General features: G+C 36.3%; 1 protein-coding gene across 1 annotated transcript; it reads left to right on the forward strand.

The window, feature by feature from the left end:
• The first annotated feature begins 773 nt into the window (after positions 1 to 773).
• zdhhc7 (zinc finger DHHC-type palmitoyltransferase 7) lies at positions 774 to 16,112 on the forward strand. The gene is made up of 8 exons (XM_067419999.1): positions 774 to 930; positions 2,843 to 2,919; positions 5,650 to 5,943; positions 6,023 to 6,147; positions 9,481 to 9,577; positions 9,776 to 9,857; positions 10,218 to 10,348; positions 13,733 to 16,112. The coding sequence occupies exons 3-8, from the start codon at positions 5,656 to 5,658 to the stop codon at positions 13,910 to 13,912; spliced, it is 903 nt and encodes a 300-aa protein (XP_067276100.1). The 5' UTR covers positions 774 to 930; positions 2,843 to 2,919; positions 5,650 to 5,655; the 3' UTR covers positions 13,913 to 16,112.
• The last annotated feature ends 1,109 nt before the right edge of the window (positions 16,113 to 17,221 follow it).

Genomic DNA, 17,221 nt, shown 5'->3' on the forward strand with positions numbered 1-17,221 from the left:
TCATTACATTATGGAAAATAATGAACTTATTTGTATTTTTTTTGTTACTTTGAATATTACTTTGAATATTACTTTGAATATTACTTTGAATATTCCTATTCAAAGTCACTTTATATTTTCTCTATTGTAAATCATTTAGATTTGACAAAATGTACACATACAATTATCTGATTTAAATCATTTTTATACATAAATACACTTTGATAACGGTGAAGCAAAAAAACAATTTCCAGACTATATGGCTTGTCTATAATTTAGACATTGATTTAAGTTCACTACTGTGTTGTGATTATGAGATGTCTGTTTACCTGGACGAATGACCTTACTGCTTATGTAACCAAGAGCCATTTTCTTTCTTTCTTTCTTTCTTTCTTTCTTTCTTTCTTTCTTTCTTTCTTTCTTTCTTTCTTTCTTTCTTTCTTTCTTTCTTTCTTTCTTTCTTTCTTTCTTTCTTTCTTTCTTTCTTTCTTTCTGTCTGTCTGTCTGTCTGTCTGTCTGTCTGTCTGTCTGTCTAGAATCCACATTACAAAACATATAATATTAATTTGGCTCTCTGCACATTTGTCCCCTTTGAGGCCCTTCTCTTAAAAATGAATCCTTGAATTGCTACTGAGACAGAAAGTGAGCATAGGGCACCTGAGACCTCCCTGGAGGTGCTCATTAAATTAGAAGCTTCCCTGATCACTGCAGTTCTCCGGATCCGCCGGTAGGGGTCAGAGGCGAGGTGATGTGTGCTCGGGCCTGTCACTCATCAGACAGCAGAAGCAGCAGAAATGATCGCACTGAACCCCGGAAGTGTATATGACCCTCATCATTATTTCTCATCCATGAAAGCCTTTAAACAGTCTCAGAAATGAAATGATCTATTATTATGTACCCGTCGTTCATCTGAGAATCACAGCTGGTGAATAAAATCTCATTTCGGAGGTGGTAAGTGAAAGGAAAAGCTTTGTATTACGGTTAAGAAAGTAAATCATGATGATGTTTGTATGGCTGCGATTTATCAGTCGGGTTTAAATGATTTAACGAGACTGACCGAATAGTTAAAAACTTAATTGCTATTATATGAGTTATAATAAAAACAGGCTGAAAATATAAAAATCAAACGACGTATTAGATAAAGGGTGTGACGGTAAATTAGGCTGAAAGGGAGGTGTGTTATGGTGGTTGCAATACTGGTTAATAAAATCACAACAACAAAAATCAAAGCATACACACTGAATTTATGCCTTTTTATTATTGTCAGCTGGTCGAAACTAATATCTGAAATCAATTAATCGAAACACATTTCCTCATAACAGGCCAATGACACTTTTAGTTGTTTCTGTGTGCATATGAGAGAATTTGTGCATATTTATTAATGACTGAATATTAATCTTTTGATATAAATGCATATTTTTATTCAGTTAGCGGGCTGAGGGAAACGAATAGGTTTTATCAGTGTTAAAATCAACCACAGCAGTATCTGTTTTGTCACAGGCTAAGAAAGTGAAACTCCTGTTTTTATTATAGATGATGGGCTCTTAAGCTTGTGTCTTGTCTCGTTAACTTGAAGGACATAAGGACAGTCTGGCCGAAAATTAAAAAACGTCATAATTTACTCTCCCTCATATGACTTCACTGCTACATGAAACACAAAAGCCAGAATGAAGATTGTAATTGTGGATTTTTTCTTTTTTTTAAATTGTGAATAGGCTAGTTCAATTAAATGTTATTCTGTTTGAAACATTAATTGCTTATTTACTCAAGTACAGTTTTTAACAAGGTGTCGCTCTGTCATTTCAGTTGTAGCCTTATTTGGGCTCTGACATTTAGAATTAGGTGTGTGTGTGTGTGTGTGTGTGTGTGTGTGTGTGTGTGTGTGTGTGTGTGTGTGTGTGTGTGTGTGTGTGTGTGTGTATTAGTGCTGTCAATTAATATAAAAAAATGTACTTATTAATCGCATTTTGTTCTGTGTAATTAATCATATATCCTTACATATTACATATGCAACATTGTTACATGTATGCTCCCACTGCAAAGTACCATGATATATACTGTCATTCAAAGGTTTTTGAGCTGTAAGCTGTCATTTTTATTGTTTCTGGAAGTCTCTTTTGCTCACTAAGGCTCCTTTTATTTTATTCAAAATACAAAACAAAAATATTATTAAAAAATTACATTTAATTATATTTTAAAATGTGATTTATTTATGTGATGCAAAGGTGAATTTTCAGCATCATTACTCCAGTCTTTGGTGTCACATGATCCTTCAGAAATCAATCTGATATGCTGATTTGCTGCTCAATAAACATTTATAATTATTATCAGTTGAATTTTTTTTTTTAGGTTTCTTTGATGAATAGAACTATCAAAACAAACAGCATTCATTTAAAATATAATTTTTTGTCTCATGATCAATTTAATGCATCCTTGTTAAATAAATGTAATAATTCATTTTGAGATAAATATGTATATATATTTGTTTATATATTGTGGGGGATTTTCGCTGGACTTTTAATTAATTTAGTCATAAATGAAGTACAAGAAATAGTCAAATAAAATGTTTGGATATTATTAGGAAATATCAGCAATAAACTGGACAATTGTTCTGTTTGAACAGTGACATAGTTAAACTTGTGTTAAATTAAGAGTGGGGTTTAGATTAGGCTTTGTAAAATGTAACAATGTATTTTAAATGATTATTCGAGATGGTGGCAAGGAAGGGTATTTTAGGTGAGAAGTTGGAAATAGTATGGCCACACACACAGCTGTGCATTGCCCTGCTTACTGACACACTTTACTTTCTTGTTGTGAGCATAATCACTTATACCATGATTTTCTGTGTGTGTGTCCTCTACAGGCTCCAGACTGTAGATGCCTTTGAGTTCAAACCCAACAGGGTTTGAGAGGATGTCATTGTGAGGGACGTTCTGTGTGGTGAGTCATTTGAACTTGCTAAGAAAAGCATCATTTGAACAAACCCCTTAACCTAAAACTTTTAGAACTTATCCCACACTCTCAGAGAAGCAAATACGCAGGTGAACATCTACTGTAAAGAATATCGAATCAGTTCATACAATATGTTTCTAGTCCTTTTTTAATAGAATAAGTGTATGTTGTTCTGTCAGTTTTTGGCACTGCCAATACACATCACTCTTTTAGGCTGTTTGGCCTTTTGTTTTGGAAGAAATTTGCATCTCAAAAGTATTTATGTAAATGAGATGCTAAGTTTCAGCCCATGTCGAAGGCTGAAACTCCTTCCATGTTTCTTTAACAAACGACGTTCAATTGGCAGCAATGTTCCAGTGATGCTCATGCTAGGGTTGAAAATGGCCCCAGCACTATAAGAGAGCCTTTTTTTGAAGCTGGCAAACTCCCAAGCCTTTTACACACTGAAATTTTAATTACAGAACACTAAGAATATGAGGTTTCTTAGGTTCTCACTTTATCTCTCACTTTATCTGTGTCTGATTCGTGTGGTTGGATTTGGGGAGTTTAAAATATTTAGTGGGTTATTATATTATTTAGATAGAAGCTCTTGCTTGATTCAAAGTAAACTACCGTCCAAAAGTTTGGAGTTGGCAATTTTTTATGTTCACAGAGGCTGCATTCATTTGATCAAAAATACAGTGAATATTGTGAAATATTATTACAATTAAAAAAAAATTACTCCAGTCTTCAGTGTCATATGATCCTTTAAAAATCATTCTGGTATGCTGATTTCAGGATTCTTTGATGAATAGAAAAAACAAAAGAGCAGCATTTATTATAAATGCTTATATGTCTGAACCGATACTTTTACTACCACTTTTAATCAATTGAATGCATATCCTTGCTGAATAAAAAGTATTGATTTCTTTAAAAGTTTTGCTTTTTACAAAGATTAAAGAGGAAGTGTTTCATTTCTGTGGACAGGTTTTGCAAGTTAAGAAGAAAATTTTAGAACTATGCAGAACTCATGTCATGATTACATAGTGTTGTTGCTAGGTGGTTGCTTACTAACTCAAGTCAATAAAGCCCCTATGATATTCTGATCTATAGATATGGCTTGAGTCCTTCTTTTAGGTTTATTTTCAAACCCGTTTTTTAAATTACCATACCATACATTCAGACATTTAAAGAAGTAATAACACACCTCTCCTCAACAAGTCACACAAATAGACTAGTACACACTGCAGCTAAATTTGTTTATTAGTTCACCTTTTAGTGTTTAAACACTAGTTTTGTCATTGTCGTTCCAAACACGAGACATTCGCGGAACATAAATTAAGATATTTTTGATGAAATCTGAGAGCTTTCTGACGCCACATAGACTGCAATGTAATTTACCACCTTTAAAGGATCTGTTTCTAAGAAATGCATTTCAATTAATCATAAAATGGCCCTGATATGTCACTAGACATTAAGAAATCATGTTAATTTCAAATACTTATATCACTGACAACAGTAGCCCGGCCCGGCAACTTCGAGTCAGGGGAGAGGGAGACACCACACTACAGTCATTTGAAAGTGATTGCACTACCAGTTTTGGCCACAATCTTACATGCATTTCCTTTAAGGCCAAGAAAGTAGTAAAGAAAACTACTTTATAAACATAATAAGGTAATGCTTAACAACAGTTTTTTAAACATATAAGTCTCCTCCAAATCTTGTAAATATGTGCGAAATATCAACTTTTATCTGAGCTGATTTCCAGCTACAAGTGCCCATATTGTTTGACCAAGCATAACATTATGACCACTGACAGGTGAAGTGAATAACACTGATTATCTCTTCATCACTGCACTTGTTAGTGAGTAGGATATATAAGGCAGCAACATTTTGTCCTTAAAGGATTTGACCAAGTTTGACAAGGTCCAAATTGTTATTGTTAGATAACTGCAGCTTGTGTGGGTTGTTCCCGGTCTGCTGTGGTGAACCGGCAACAGGGTCATGGGTAACAAAGGCAAGTTGATGCACGTGGGAAGTGAAGGCTGGCCCTTGTGTTTCGATCAAACAGACAAGCTACTGTAGCTCAAATTGCTCAAGAAGTTAAAGCTGGTTCTAGTAAGGTGTCAGAATCACAGTTTGTTGCATATGGGGCAGCATAGCCGCAGACCAATCAGGGTGCCCATGCTGACCCCTGGCCACAACCGAAAGCGACAACCGTGGCCACGTAAGCATTAGAAATGGAGCAATGGAAGAAGGCTTACCTGGGGAACACATGGCACCAGGAAGCACTATGGGAAGAAGGCAAGCCAGTGGAAGGAGTGTGATGATTTGGGCAATGTTGTGCTGGGAAAACTTGGGTCCTGTCATCCAAGTGGATGTTTCTTTGGAACGCACCACCTACCTAAGCATTGTTGCAGACCATGTACACCTTTTCATGAAAACGATATTCCCTGGTGGCTGTGGTCTTTTCTGCAGGATAATGCACCCTGCCACAAAACAAACATCTTGGTGCCAGATACCACAGCACCACTTTCAGGGGTCTAGTGGAGTCCATGACCTCGATGGGTCAGGGCTGTTTTGGCAGCAAAAGGGGGACCAATCAAAAATTAGGATGGTGGTCATATTGTTATGCCTGATCGGTGTAGATAAGTGCGTGAATCATTATTATATCTGGCTGGAATTGCAGACCAGTGGGAGCCTTGCACATCCTCCTCAACCCTCTCCCTTTCTTTGTAGGAGAGAATGCAGTCTTCAGGACACCGGTTGAGAGATGTGGAGCAGCACCAGCCCCTGCTCAACGGAGGCGAGGAGGAGGTGGTGGCCGGCCGCGTCTGGTTCATACAGGACAGTTGCGGGATGGTGTGCGCCTTCATGACCTGGTCTCTGGTTATGTATGCAGAATTTGTGGTGAACTTTGTAATGTTGCTCCCCTCCAAAAGCTTCTGGTACTCTCTAATCAACGGTGTGGCTTTTAACTTCCTGGCTGTGTTGGCGCTGACATCACACCTGCGAACCATGCTGACAGACCCGGTAAGAAAATAAAAATGTTATGTGATAATTAACTTTTTGTGATGGATGTTATTGATGTGAAGTGCATTGTGCTTATTAGGGAGCTGTTCCCAAAGGTAATGCTACTAAAGAATACATGGAGAGTCTGCAGCTAAAGCCAGGAGAGGTCATCTACAAGTGTCCAAAATGCTGCAGCATTAAACCAGAGAGAGCTCACCACTGCAGGTAAACCCAACATCAGATAAATGACTCGCAAAGCATGAGAGACACTTTTGCTCTCAGTATGTTAATCTGTATGCAACCACATTTGACACTTTTATTGCATATCTTTCCACATCTTTCCACTTGTGGAAATCCTTTAAGGAAACTTTTCAGTTTGATTCAGTATTGATTATTTGGGTATTATATCAGGTACATCACATGGCTAAGGAAAAATATATATATATATTTATAAATATATATCTCAATTAATTGTCAATGTTCCCTTTAATTTCTTTTCTCGCTGAGCAAAACTTTTCTTTATTGGGCGGACATTTTGGTCACCTAAGACAGACAGACACACACACACACACACACACACACACACACACACAGAGGTTTTATCATGCAGTTATAGCTTTTAACTTTAATGTGCCATTTCTATTTTATTTAACCCTTGAAATTAAGCACATTTTCATTTGACTATGTCGTCAGAATGGGAAAGAAAGGTGTTTTGAGCATGGCATGTTGTTGGTGCCAGACGGGCCCGGTCTGAGTATTTCACAATCTACTCAGTTACTGGGATTTTCACACACAACCATTTCTAGGGTTTACAAAGAACGGCGTGAAAAGGGAAAAACATCCAGTATGCGGCAGTCATTGTGCCACAACACGCACAACCTTGAGGCGGATGGGCTACAACAGCAGAAGACCCCACAGGGTACCACTCATATCTATTACAAATAGGAAAAAGAGGCTACAATTTGCACGAGCTCACCAAAATTGGAAAGTTGAAGACCGGAAAAATGTTGCCTGGTCTGATGAGTCTTGATTTCTGTTGAGACATTCAGATGGTAGAGTCAGAATTTGCCGTAAACAGAATGAGAACATGGATCCATCAGGCCTTTTTACCACTGTGGTGGTGGTGGTGTAATGGTGTGGGGGATGTTTTCTTGGCACACTTTAGGCCCCTTAGTGCCAATTGGGCATCGTTAATGCCATGTCCATCTCTTTATGACCACCATGTACCCATCATCTGATGGCTACTTCCAGCAGGATAATGCACCATGTCACAAAGCTTGAATAATTTCAAATTGGTTTCTTGAACATGACAATGAGTTCACTGTACTGAAATGGGCCCTACAATCACCAACCCAATAGAGCATCTTTGGGATGTGGTGGAACGGGAGCTTTGTGCCCTGGATGTGCATCCCACAAATCTTCAACTGCAAGATGCTATCCTATTAATATGGGCCAACATTTTTAAAGAATGCCTTCAGCACCTTGTTGAATCAATGCCACGTAGAATTAAGGCAGTTCTGAAGGCGAAAGGGGGTCAAACACAGTATTAGTGTTCCTAATAATCCTTTAGGTGAGTGTATATGAAAAATTAAGTAGTTACACTGAGATAGTTTTTTTTTTTTTTTGTCGAAAGGCAGCATTTAAACCATCTAACTTAAATGTTTATTTATTGCTTATGAATTTCCAGTATTTTTTATATCAGGTTTATTTATTGATTGATTTACGTTTTAATGGCAAGGATCTCTAAACAATCCCCTTGTGAGATCAATTATTTATTAGGCTTACAATATAATATAACTATAACAGCTTATAAAATAATATAAAAACTAATTGAAGTATTTAAACTGATATAGGCTTTTATATCAGTTTAAATGCATTAATATGTGAAAAAAAACAACTAATCTAAGTAGTAATCTAATAGCCAAGTATGTTGAAGGGATCATGTGAACTCTTTTATAGTTATCTAAACATCTCTGAAACCCAAACCACACACATCTATTTAAACTGACGTGTTGCTGATGTGTTTTGAGTTTTGCTACTGTGCTGTGCCCATCATCCGTTATTTCCACTATTAATCAAGCCACTCTTTTTTTAAAACATGAGGACGTTTTATCTTCAAGTTTCACGTTGCCTCTCATATTGAGCTATTTGGACCGCAAACATGACTCGCTGCGGCTCACGCAACATAATTAATTCACTTTCTACGACACTTGTAAACTGCATTTATTGGTTCTAACACTATAGCAATGCTAACTCTAAAGCGGCTGTACAGAGCACTGCAACTATTTCTCATTTAAAGTACAATCAAATCCAAATGATTTCTCCCCTCTTTTCGCGTCTCCGCAGAATTGTATGCTTTCTGCGTGGCCGTGGCATCACAAGTGCGCGGCTGCATGCACGCAGCTTACAGAGAACAGTGCTAATTGTATAAACTATACAGGGAACCCCAGTTGGTACATTACAAAGATGTTATAGGTTAAAATGAACTGATTTGTATGAAACTTACATTAAAATTACATACAATATATACATACAATATAATAACACATTTTAGACTGACAGTCTGAACACAGCCTGTGTTTCAAACATTAGATCAGTCTCATTATGCCTGTTAGAGGGGAACTTTTACTAAGCACTGGCACATGTTGTAAGATGTTGCATGTTGTCATGTTTCATATTTTAGTGTGGAGTACTGAGTTGAGTACTGTTTACATATACATATAATACAATGTATTTTGAGAATTAGGTCATGATAATTTCTTTAGGTCTTAAAAAGGTCTTCATTTGATTTTTAAAAATGGGCAGCAACCCTTATTACATGACATTGTTTACAAGTTGTTTCACTGACATCTTTTTGTAGTTGAAACACTGATCAAGTGATTACATAAGACAGATTTCAGTAAGTTGTCCTGTATCTTTCAACACACCTTATGTTTATTTGTTAATGTTGTGCTATAACTAGTAGTCAAACAGGAAAGAATATCCGTTTGTGTCCTCCGTGCTGCAGCATCACATTGCCGAAGAGCATTAATCGCTTGAACAAAAAAAATATATAAACAATTTACAGCATTAGTATGAGAAGTAACACAATCATATTGCAATGTATTAGAGGGAGTACAATGTAAAATGCACTGACTAAAAGATTTAAGCAATTTAAAAAAATGTATATAGGTTCTTCAAAATGACAATCGATTAAAAGTGGGATGTCTATATTTTTAACCCAACCCTAAATTATACTAAACAAACAATTTTGAGGAATAGATAGTTCAAAAGAACAACATTTATTTGAAAATAAATCATTTGTATCAATATAAATGTCTGCTATCAGTTTTGATCCATTTAAAGTGTCCTTAATGAATAGAAGTATTGATTTCTTTTTAAATGTGTGTTGTGGACTGTGAGGGATCTGTCATCAAATTTTAAGTAAAAATCTGTTTTACATTTTATATGTCTCTTTGTAATTAAGTAATTTGTTATTTTTAATAGCCAAGTGGCTGCTGAATGTTTAGCATCTTCTAAAACTGGTATGGTCTCTTTACCTGGTTTTGTTTGTTGTAGTATCTGTAAGCGATGCATCAGGAAGATGGATCACCACTGTCCTTGGGTCAACAACTGTGTTGGCGAAAGCAATCAGCGATTCTTTGTCCTCTTCACTGTAAGTGTGTCTGTGGTTTCTTTTACAATATTTTATGAGGGAATATTACTTGGTGGAAAGAAATGTAATCATAAATACTAATAAATTACTACTAAATTAGTTTATTATTATTATTAATGCAAGGTGACCTTTTATATTATATCATAAGAAATCAGCATTTTTAATAATATTTGACTTTAATGTGTTCTTTCTCCTCAGATGTACATAGCCTCCATTTCATTGCATGCACTGTGTCTCAGCGGTTTCCATTTCTTCACCTGTGTCAAAGTCCAGTGGAATGGTGGGTAATAGACATTTTTTATTTGCACTCCATCACTGGAGGACAGATGATATTTTGTTGTAGTCAAGTGAAAAATGTTTATTGTGCTGTGTCTTTGCTTGCTTGCTGAGAAACCACTTGGCCTAAAGAAACATTTTGTGCTAATGGTTTCTGATTTGTGTTTACTGCACATTTTTTTAATATATAATTTAATTTGCAGGTTTTATACTGTTGTAATAAAATACTGTTGTTGTTTTGTTGCTGTTGTTTGGCAATCTTTGATACTGTTCTTTTAGCTCTCATACGAAGCATTTGAGAATATGATTTCCAGCATTAGTTTTAAATGCAGCATCTCATCTATGTATTTCTTCTCTTCTGTAGAGTGTAGTGATTTTTCCCCACCTGTGGCGGTCTTGCTGATGATTTTCCTGTGTCTGGAAGCGCTGCTGTTTCTCACCTTCACTGCTGTCATGTTCGGCACTCAGATTCACTCCATCTGTAATGATGAGACGGTAAGTTAACTTACACAAACCAATAGAAGTCCTCTCCTCCAGTTATTACAATTACTTCAAATTGCTGGGAAGTTACTGACATTTTAACAGCCAAATGTGGTCCTTTTTTTGCAATTTACTAAAATAACTGGAAAAAATGTAATAAAACAAATAAATTCAAAATCATTATAAATGCAGTTACCTTTTTTCGTAAATTGAATACGGAAGCCCACCGCCAGAAGCTAGATATTTTACTTTATAATGTTTTAAATATGGCTTTTTTACTTACACAAAACTATCAATCGCTTCAGAAAGTCTTCATTAACCCCCCAGGAGCTATATGGATTACTTTTATAATGAATGGATACAAATTGTTGTTGTTTTTTTGGTCTGCAAATTTTGGCCTGCCATTATAGTGTTTGTAAGAGCCAGGGAATTTTTTTATGTAACTCCGATTGTATTTTTGAAAGAAGAATGTCATATACACTAGGATGGCTTGAAGGCTGGGCTAACGATGCCCTATATCTTTTGCTGTAGTGTGTCAGTAGGAAATGACAGTTTAGATTTCCAAACATTCCTTTTGCCATTAACTGTACTACTCCAATGAGACTTTTGTATGCACAATGGCCCTCATTTATCAAAAGTGCGTACACCAAATTTCCAGCGTACACCCAAAACTACGGTGACTTTGAGATTTATCAATATGGACGTTGGTGTACGGCACGCTCAAATCCTACGCCAGCTCAGGAGGTGGTGTACGCACGTTTTGAGTTAGTGCGAAAATGCGCAGGAAAACAATTCCTAACACCACAAAACGCACTGACAAAGATATGTTATATTATGACCCACTGCAAACAACAACAACAGTTCTTCAGTGTTTAATTTGTGTGACTATAGGCTACCAAAGCATTTGAGGCATGTATTCCTCCAGTTGCGAGCCTGTGCGGCAGCTGCGCACGGACTGGGACTGAATAATTCAGACTGACAAAATAATAAAAATTACATTCTTCTTCTTTTAAATAATAATAATAATAATAAAATAAATAATAACAACGGCATTCTTCTTCTAAAAAACAATAAGTGTCATTAAAAATAAAAATAATAATAATAATAATTATAATAAAAAGAATCTTACAAATTGTCATGCAATTATTAATGTGAATGAATGGTAGGCTACTCCACATCACATCATCATCATATTGTACACCCCAATACATGTACCGTGATACGAAATTAAATGATTATTGTTTCAAAACGTGCTGTAAAATAATGCATTGTGATAGGTCATTTCTCATCCAAACAGCTTTAAACTGCTGGAGTGCACTTCTCAACCTCCACACTATTAACAGTAGGCCTACTCGTAATTTGGGTCCATATTTGTTTTTTGGGTGCCTTTAATCCCACTCTTTAAACTGCCAAAAAAACAATTTTGCTTTTTTCCAGTTCCCTGGTGATGGTCTCGTTTGGCGCGTCTCAATCATCTCACTAGTTCAGTAGTCAGGGCACTGATCAGCCCATTGACTTATGTCCTAATCAGTGCCCTACTGGACTGGTAAGACTTGAGACGCGCCCGATCTCCAAGTCGGAGAAGTTTCGCTTCTTTGCCGTCTTCTGTTTGACCATGGCGTAAAATGAGGGCCTGGGGGAGGTGGAGACTTGAATATATAGGGGTGTGTTATTCTAATGACAATCGTTTTCAGCCGCGGCATTTATCAAGGGCAAGTATTGCGTACACCTGGAGTGCAGAGGTGCGCACCGCTTCATAAATCAGGCGGTGAGAGGAGTGTAAGCATAATCTTACGCCAACATATACGCCCGTTTCTACGCAAGATTGATAAATGAGGGCCAATGAGTCTGACAACAGCCGCTATGCTCCACACAGAGATCTGATCTCACCATCGAGTTTGTCAGTGATAACATGACGAAATGGAAAAAAACTGAGACAGACTAATTCCAGAAGATTTGCAGCAAAAGATATAAAAAACTGGCTTAACTATTTTTAGGAAAAAATGCTAACATGCCTAAGACTTTTGCACAGTAAGCATTCACACACATATACAGTCAAACCAAAATGTATTCAGACAGCTTCAACATTTTCTCACAATATCAGTTTATTCGCTATAGTTTAGAAAATGGTAATAAAATGTAATGGATTACAATCAACCAATCGGCTGTCAGCTGTTAAATTAAGTACACAATTAGATAATACCAATTACCAAGCAATGCTTAATTTTGTTCAGTCTGTGGTGGAAAAGGTCACATTAGCAATTTAAGAAAAAACCCTTAAGCAAAATATGCTCAGGTCAGTGTTTCTCAATAATTTGGTCCCAATTTTTTAGACCACTTTAAGAATAATTTTGGTGTATATCACAGTTGCCTTTTTGCTATCCTCACTTACATAAATGAACTATAGTGTCCAACACCCGCTAGTAAAAAAATATATCTGGTGTCTGAATAATTTTTGGTTTCACTGTATATGAAAAATATGGAACAAAGCAGTAAAAAAAAAAAAAATATCTTCATGTAATTCATTATTTCTCAGAACTACAATTGATATTCACTGTAGCCTGACGTGGTCATACTCAATTCTAGTCAGAATATGAGTCTGAAACTGCTCCATTGGGCTGTGATTATGGGGCGTGTTTCAACCGAACCAGCAAAGAAATCAATTGGATAGACCTACAACCAATCGGAGCAACGAAGCAACACATCGTCAAATGTCATCATAGTTCAACTGCACTGTGTTGCCAAGTCCGTGTTTTTTTTCCCTCGCGTTGAAGCGACTATTATGTGATAGACCCATGAGTGCGAATTTTAGCAGGCAACCTTGCCAAAATAGCACACATTTTACCCCCCAACAGCCATTTTTCCCCCGGAGAACCCCCCTGAGAAGCTATTGTTTAGGGCTAGTAGTTGGTGGGTTTTGTTGTGAAAACTTGGCAACCCTGTCTGCACGTGCGCTGAAATCAGGCTGGAATACACGATCTTTGTCGGTGTTGTAAAAAATTAGAATCATTTAATGTTACACAGAGTACTTACCCAACATGATCATCATTTCTGAGAGAAATAGTGAAGGTGAATGCATATCCAAACAAGCTCTCCGTTTAGGATTCGAAAAAATATAATCCAAGCCCCTTTGATGACGTGCATGATTACGTTACTGTTGATCATCTGTCCGTCATCGTCTAAAGCCCGCCCTGATGATTTCATTGGCCGGAACAGTTTCTGTTCGGAGATAATTACTCCTCTATGGAGCAAGGCCAGACCGAACTGCCCAACCTAAACATTTTGTGGGTGGGGCTAAGTTCGGCTGGCATCCAGGCTATATTCACTGTATTTGAGTTTAGAAATAACGTGCTGACAGCATTAGCCTTAACTTTTACATTTCTCGTTTGATCCTCACAGGAAATCGAGCGGTTGAAGAATGAAAAGCCCACGTGGGAGCGACGGGTGCGATGGGATGGGATGAAGGCTGTTTTCGGTGGCCCACCCTCTCTGCTCTGGTTCAACCCGTTTGCTGGACTCCGCCTCCAGCGTCTGCTGATGGTTCGTGCACGGAAGGGCGGGGCCGAGTTTTCAGTTTGAGTGAAGAATGCTGTCTATAAAGGCATGTCCATCTGCCTTCATGCCTATTACCCCCTCTCTCCCCCGACCCGACCCGACCTCAACCCAACCCCCACATAGGACATAGGAGTCCTTCCTTAATGCTGACGCAGGTTTGGAGGTACTACAGTGAAAACCTGTAAAATAACTGATGTCGCCCCTGGAACAATGAGGCTACGTCTCGATACAGCCTGTCTGTGTCCACACATTATTACCTCGTTAGGCGGATCATACTTGTTATGCTCATATTTTCTTCATGAACGTTCACTCTTGGGTTTTTGATTTGCTTTTTATGTGGACTTTAATGTTGTTTGGAACTTTATGGAACAGAGTAAGGTTGTCAGTATCCATTATACAGCCTGAAGAAACAACATCTTGCGATTTAAGTAGAGCTATCATGTGTCAAAATAATGCTTAACATGCAATGGTTATTTAAAGAAATAGATAATAAACCAAATGAAATTCGGGGAGTTTCACAAAAACTGTCTGGAAATGTCCATGTTCATATATCACCCCAAGATCAAAAGAAAAAAAAGATTATATTGTACTAATGTTCATGAAGATAAAGGTTTTTTACATTTTAAAAGAAAATATCTCATTTTCATTATTGTAATGTGAAAAATAGATGATCTATTATTTATAAATGTAAAGTATTTATATATCATGATATTATGTTGTACTGAATTTAATTTATGCTGATTTTTATGTAATTATTTATTATAATGAGATTTTCATACTACATTAATAAGAATTTCTTGATTATAAAGAAAATGTCAAAATGCACAAACTTAATAGCAGATAAAATAGGCTTTTTATATGAAATATCATTTCTAGATTTCTTTACCTTTTGATGTTAGTGTGTAATATGAGCAGGACATTTCCATTTCCTGAGATGTACTCTCTTACGTGTTAAGCGCTCACTGCTGGTTTAGTCACCTTATCTTTAGCACATAACCTAAATGATGAAGTCATTTTAAAATCATCTCGTCTTTATGTATTGTAGAGATAATAATAGCCTCATTCCTTCAGTCTTGAAATGAACGCCAATCCCACAAAGAACTTGAATGGTTGATGTGACTAATTCTTACATTGACCTTAGGCTGCTCTGTGAGATAAATAAAGACAAATCACATTATGGCATACATAATTAAAGGATGTCCTCTGTGCGTGTGCACGAGGCCCACAGTGCTGAGCCAGGAACTGTAATTAACATGTACATTACAAATTAAACACACGGCTGTAAAATTAGGTGACGTTGACGGGCGCCATCCATGTAGTGAAAGTCACAAGTCAAACAAATGCTGCACAATTCACAGAGGCTGACTATCACTTTGTGTTTTATCGTCTTCATTGTCTTCTTCACTTTTATGCTTAAACCTTTAGCTTAGAAAATCGTTTCATGTTGACCACTAAATTTCCTTTTGGAAAATATTTTCTTCATGCAAAGCTGGAACTCGTTTTGACACAGTCGACATGATGTGTGTCCGTTGCTTTATTCTATTATATAGAGGGAATCTCACAAGACATGTCAATAACATCTCCAAGTCATATTTGACTCCCAACGGAAAAGATAGAAACAAGAAATTATTTTATTTCACATTTACAGTTAAATCCATTTTAGGCCTTTCCCCCATAAATTCTCAATGTAATGCAAAACTTAAAAAGTAAAATTAAAACTGTAACTAAATAAATTCTATTATTTGTGACCCTGGACCACAAAACCAGTCATAAGGGTCCATTATTTTAAGCTTTCCATGAATGTATCGTTTGTTAGGACACTTTGTCCAAGATACAACTATTTGAAAATTTGGAATCTGCGGGTGCAAAAAAATCTAAGTATTGAGAAAATCGCCTATAAGGTTGTCCAAATTAAGTCCTTAGAAGCGCATATTACTACTAATAATACATTTTTGATATATTTATGGTAGAACATTTACAAAATATCTTCATGAAATATGATCTTTACTTTATCCTAAGGATTTTTGGCATAAAAGAAAAATCAATAATTCTGACCCATACAATGTAGTGTTGGCTATTGCCACAAATCTATTTTTTTGGTACAGGATCACATTAACTCTTTTAAATGTATTGTACTCCTGTTAATTTACGTTGATTGTAGGGTTTAAAAAAATCTGTTTTTTTATTGCTTTGTCACAATGCCATAAATCCTTACGATCCAAAATATAGACTTCCTTTTCTTTATGTTTAATATAATTTCCTATTTTTTCTTTTAATTTTGAAGTTAAATATGTCCTGGACATGTTCTCAACTGCCTTTGTGAGAATTGCCCTACTGTATTAGAAAATGTATTGCTTTTATTTAAAAATATATATATATATTCAAAATATATACAAAAATAACAGCAGTACATGAGAATTATATCACAGCACTAAAAGGCCTGTTTTAATGGGTCTAGATAGATTTTTAAGAGACAACCACTCCATATTTACCAAGCAGAAGAGATACATACAGTATACGTGTGCTGACAGTCTTGGATATTATGTTTACAATACTGGCTGTTCTCAAGCATTGATTTGAATATGTGATGATGCTTTGTTTCTGGTTTGGAGCCATTCAATAAGTCTAGTGTAAAAGATGAGGACAGCTGCAAGGGATATGGACATTTGAACCGGTCCGACAATTGATTCTTTCATATCCACAAATAATGAAACAAAACTAATGATCAAATAATGCAACAAAACTAGCGAGACTTGCTCTAAATTTGATCTGTTGCCATTAAAAGTGTAATTCCAGCATTTGATTTGTTACAAAAAGTAATGTTTTGTGTGCCAATTATGTTATGCATCATATATGAAATTGAAACCTTCTTTTAAACATTCCCTTCGCATTATTATGAAGACGACTGAACCATCAGACGGTTCAGGCAGTGGAACTCCGATTGGACTACGGATTGGTGTCTTTTTTTTTTTTTAAGTACATTTTTATGCGTTTCTAAACAAAGACAACTAGTTATTAATTTTCTGTAAAGGGAATATGTACTATATGCAAGCCATGAGGATGTTTTGAATTTGATACAAGTAGGCTTGCCTTTTATCAGCACATCACTAAGAATGTATCTCATGCTTTTTATACTTTGTTCTAATTGGGTAGAAGAGGGACTTATTTACTTTGCATTAGAATAATTAAGAGTTTTGCATTCTGTACTATTACTACTACAGCAGTATTTGCCTGACCTCAAGTCTATTTTAAAAACATGCTTAGACTTGTGATTCTAGATATTACTCGACTGTAAAAGCTGAGGGATGTTTGCTCGACCTTCATTAACTTCTG

Source organism: Pseudorasbora parva, chromosome 16 (assembly GCF_024679245.1).
Source record: "Pseudorasbora parva isolate DD20220531a chromosome 16, ASM2467924v1, whole genome shotgun sequence".
In the NCBI taxonomy this organism is placed as follows: Eukaryota; Metazoa; Chordata; class Actinopteri; order Cypriniformes; family Gobionidae; genus Pseudorasbora; species Pseudorasbora parva.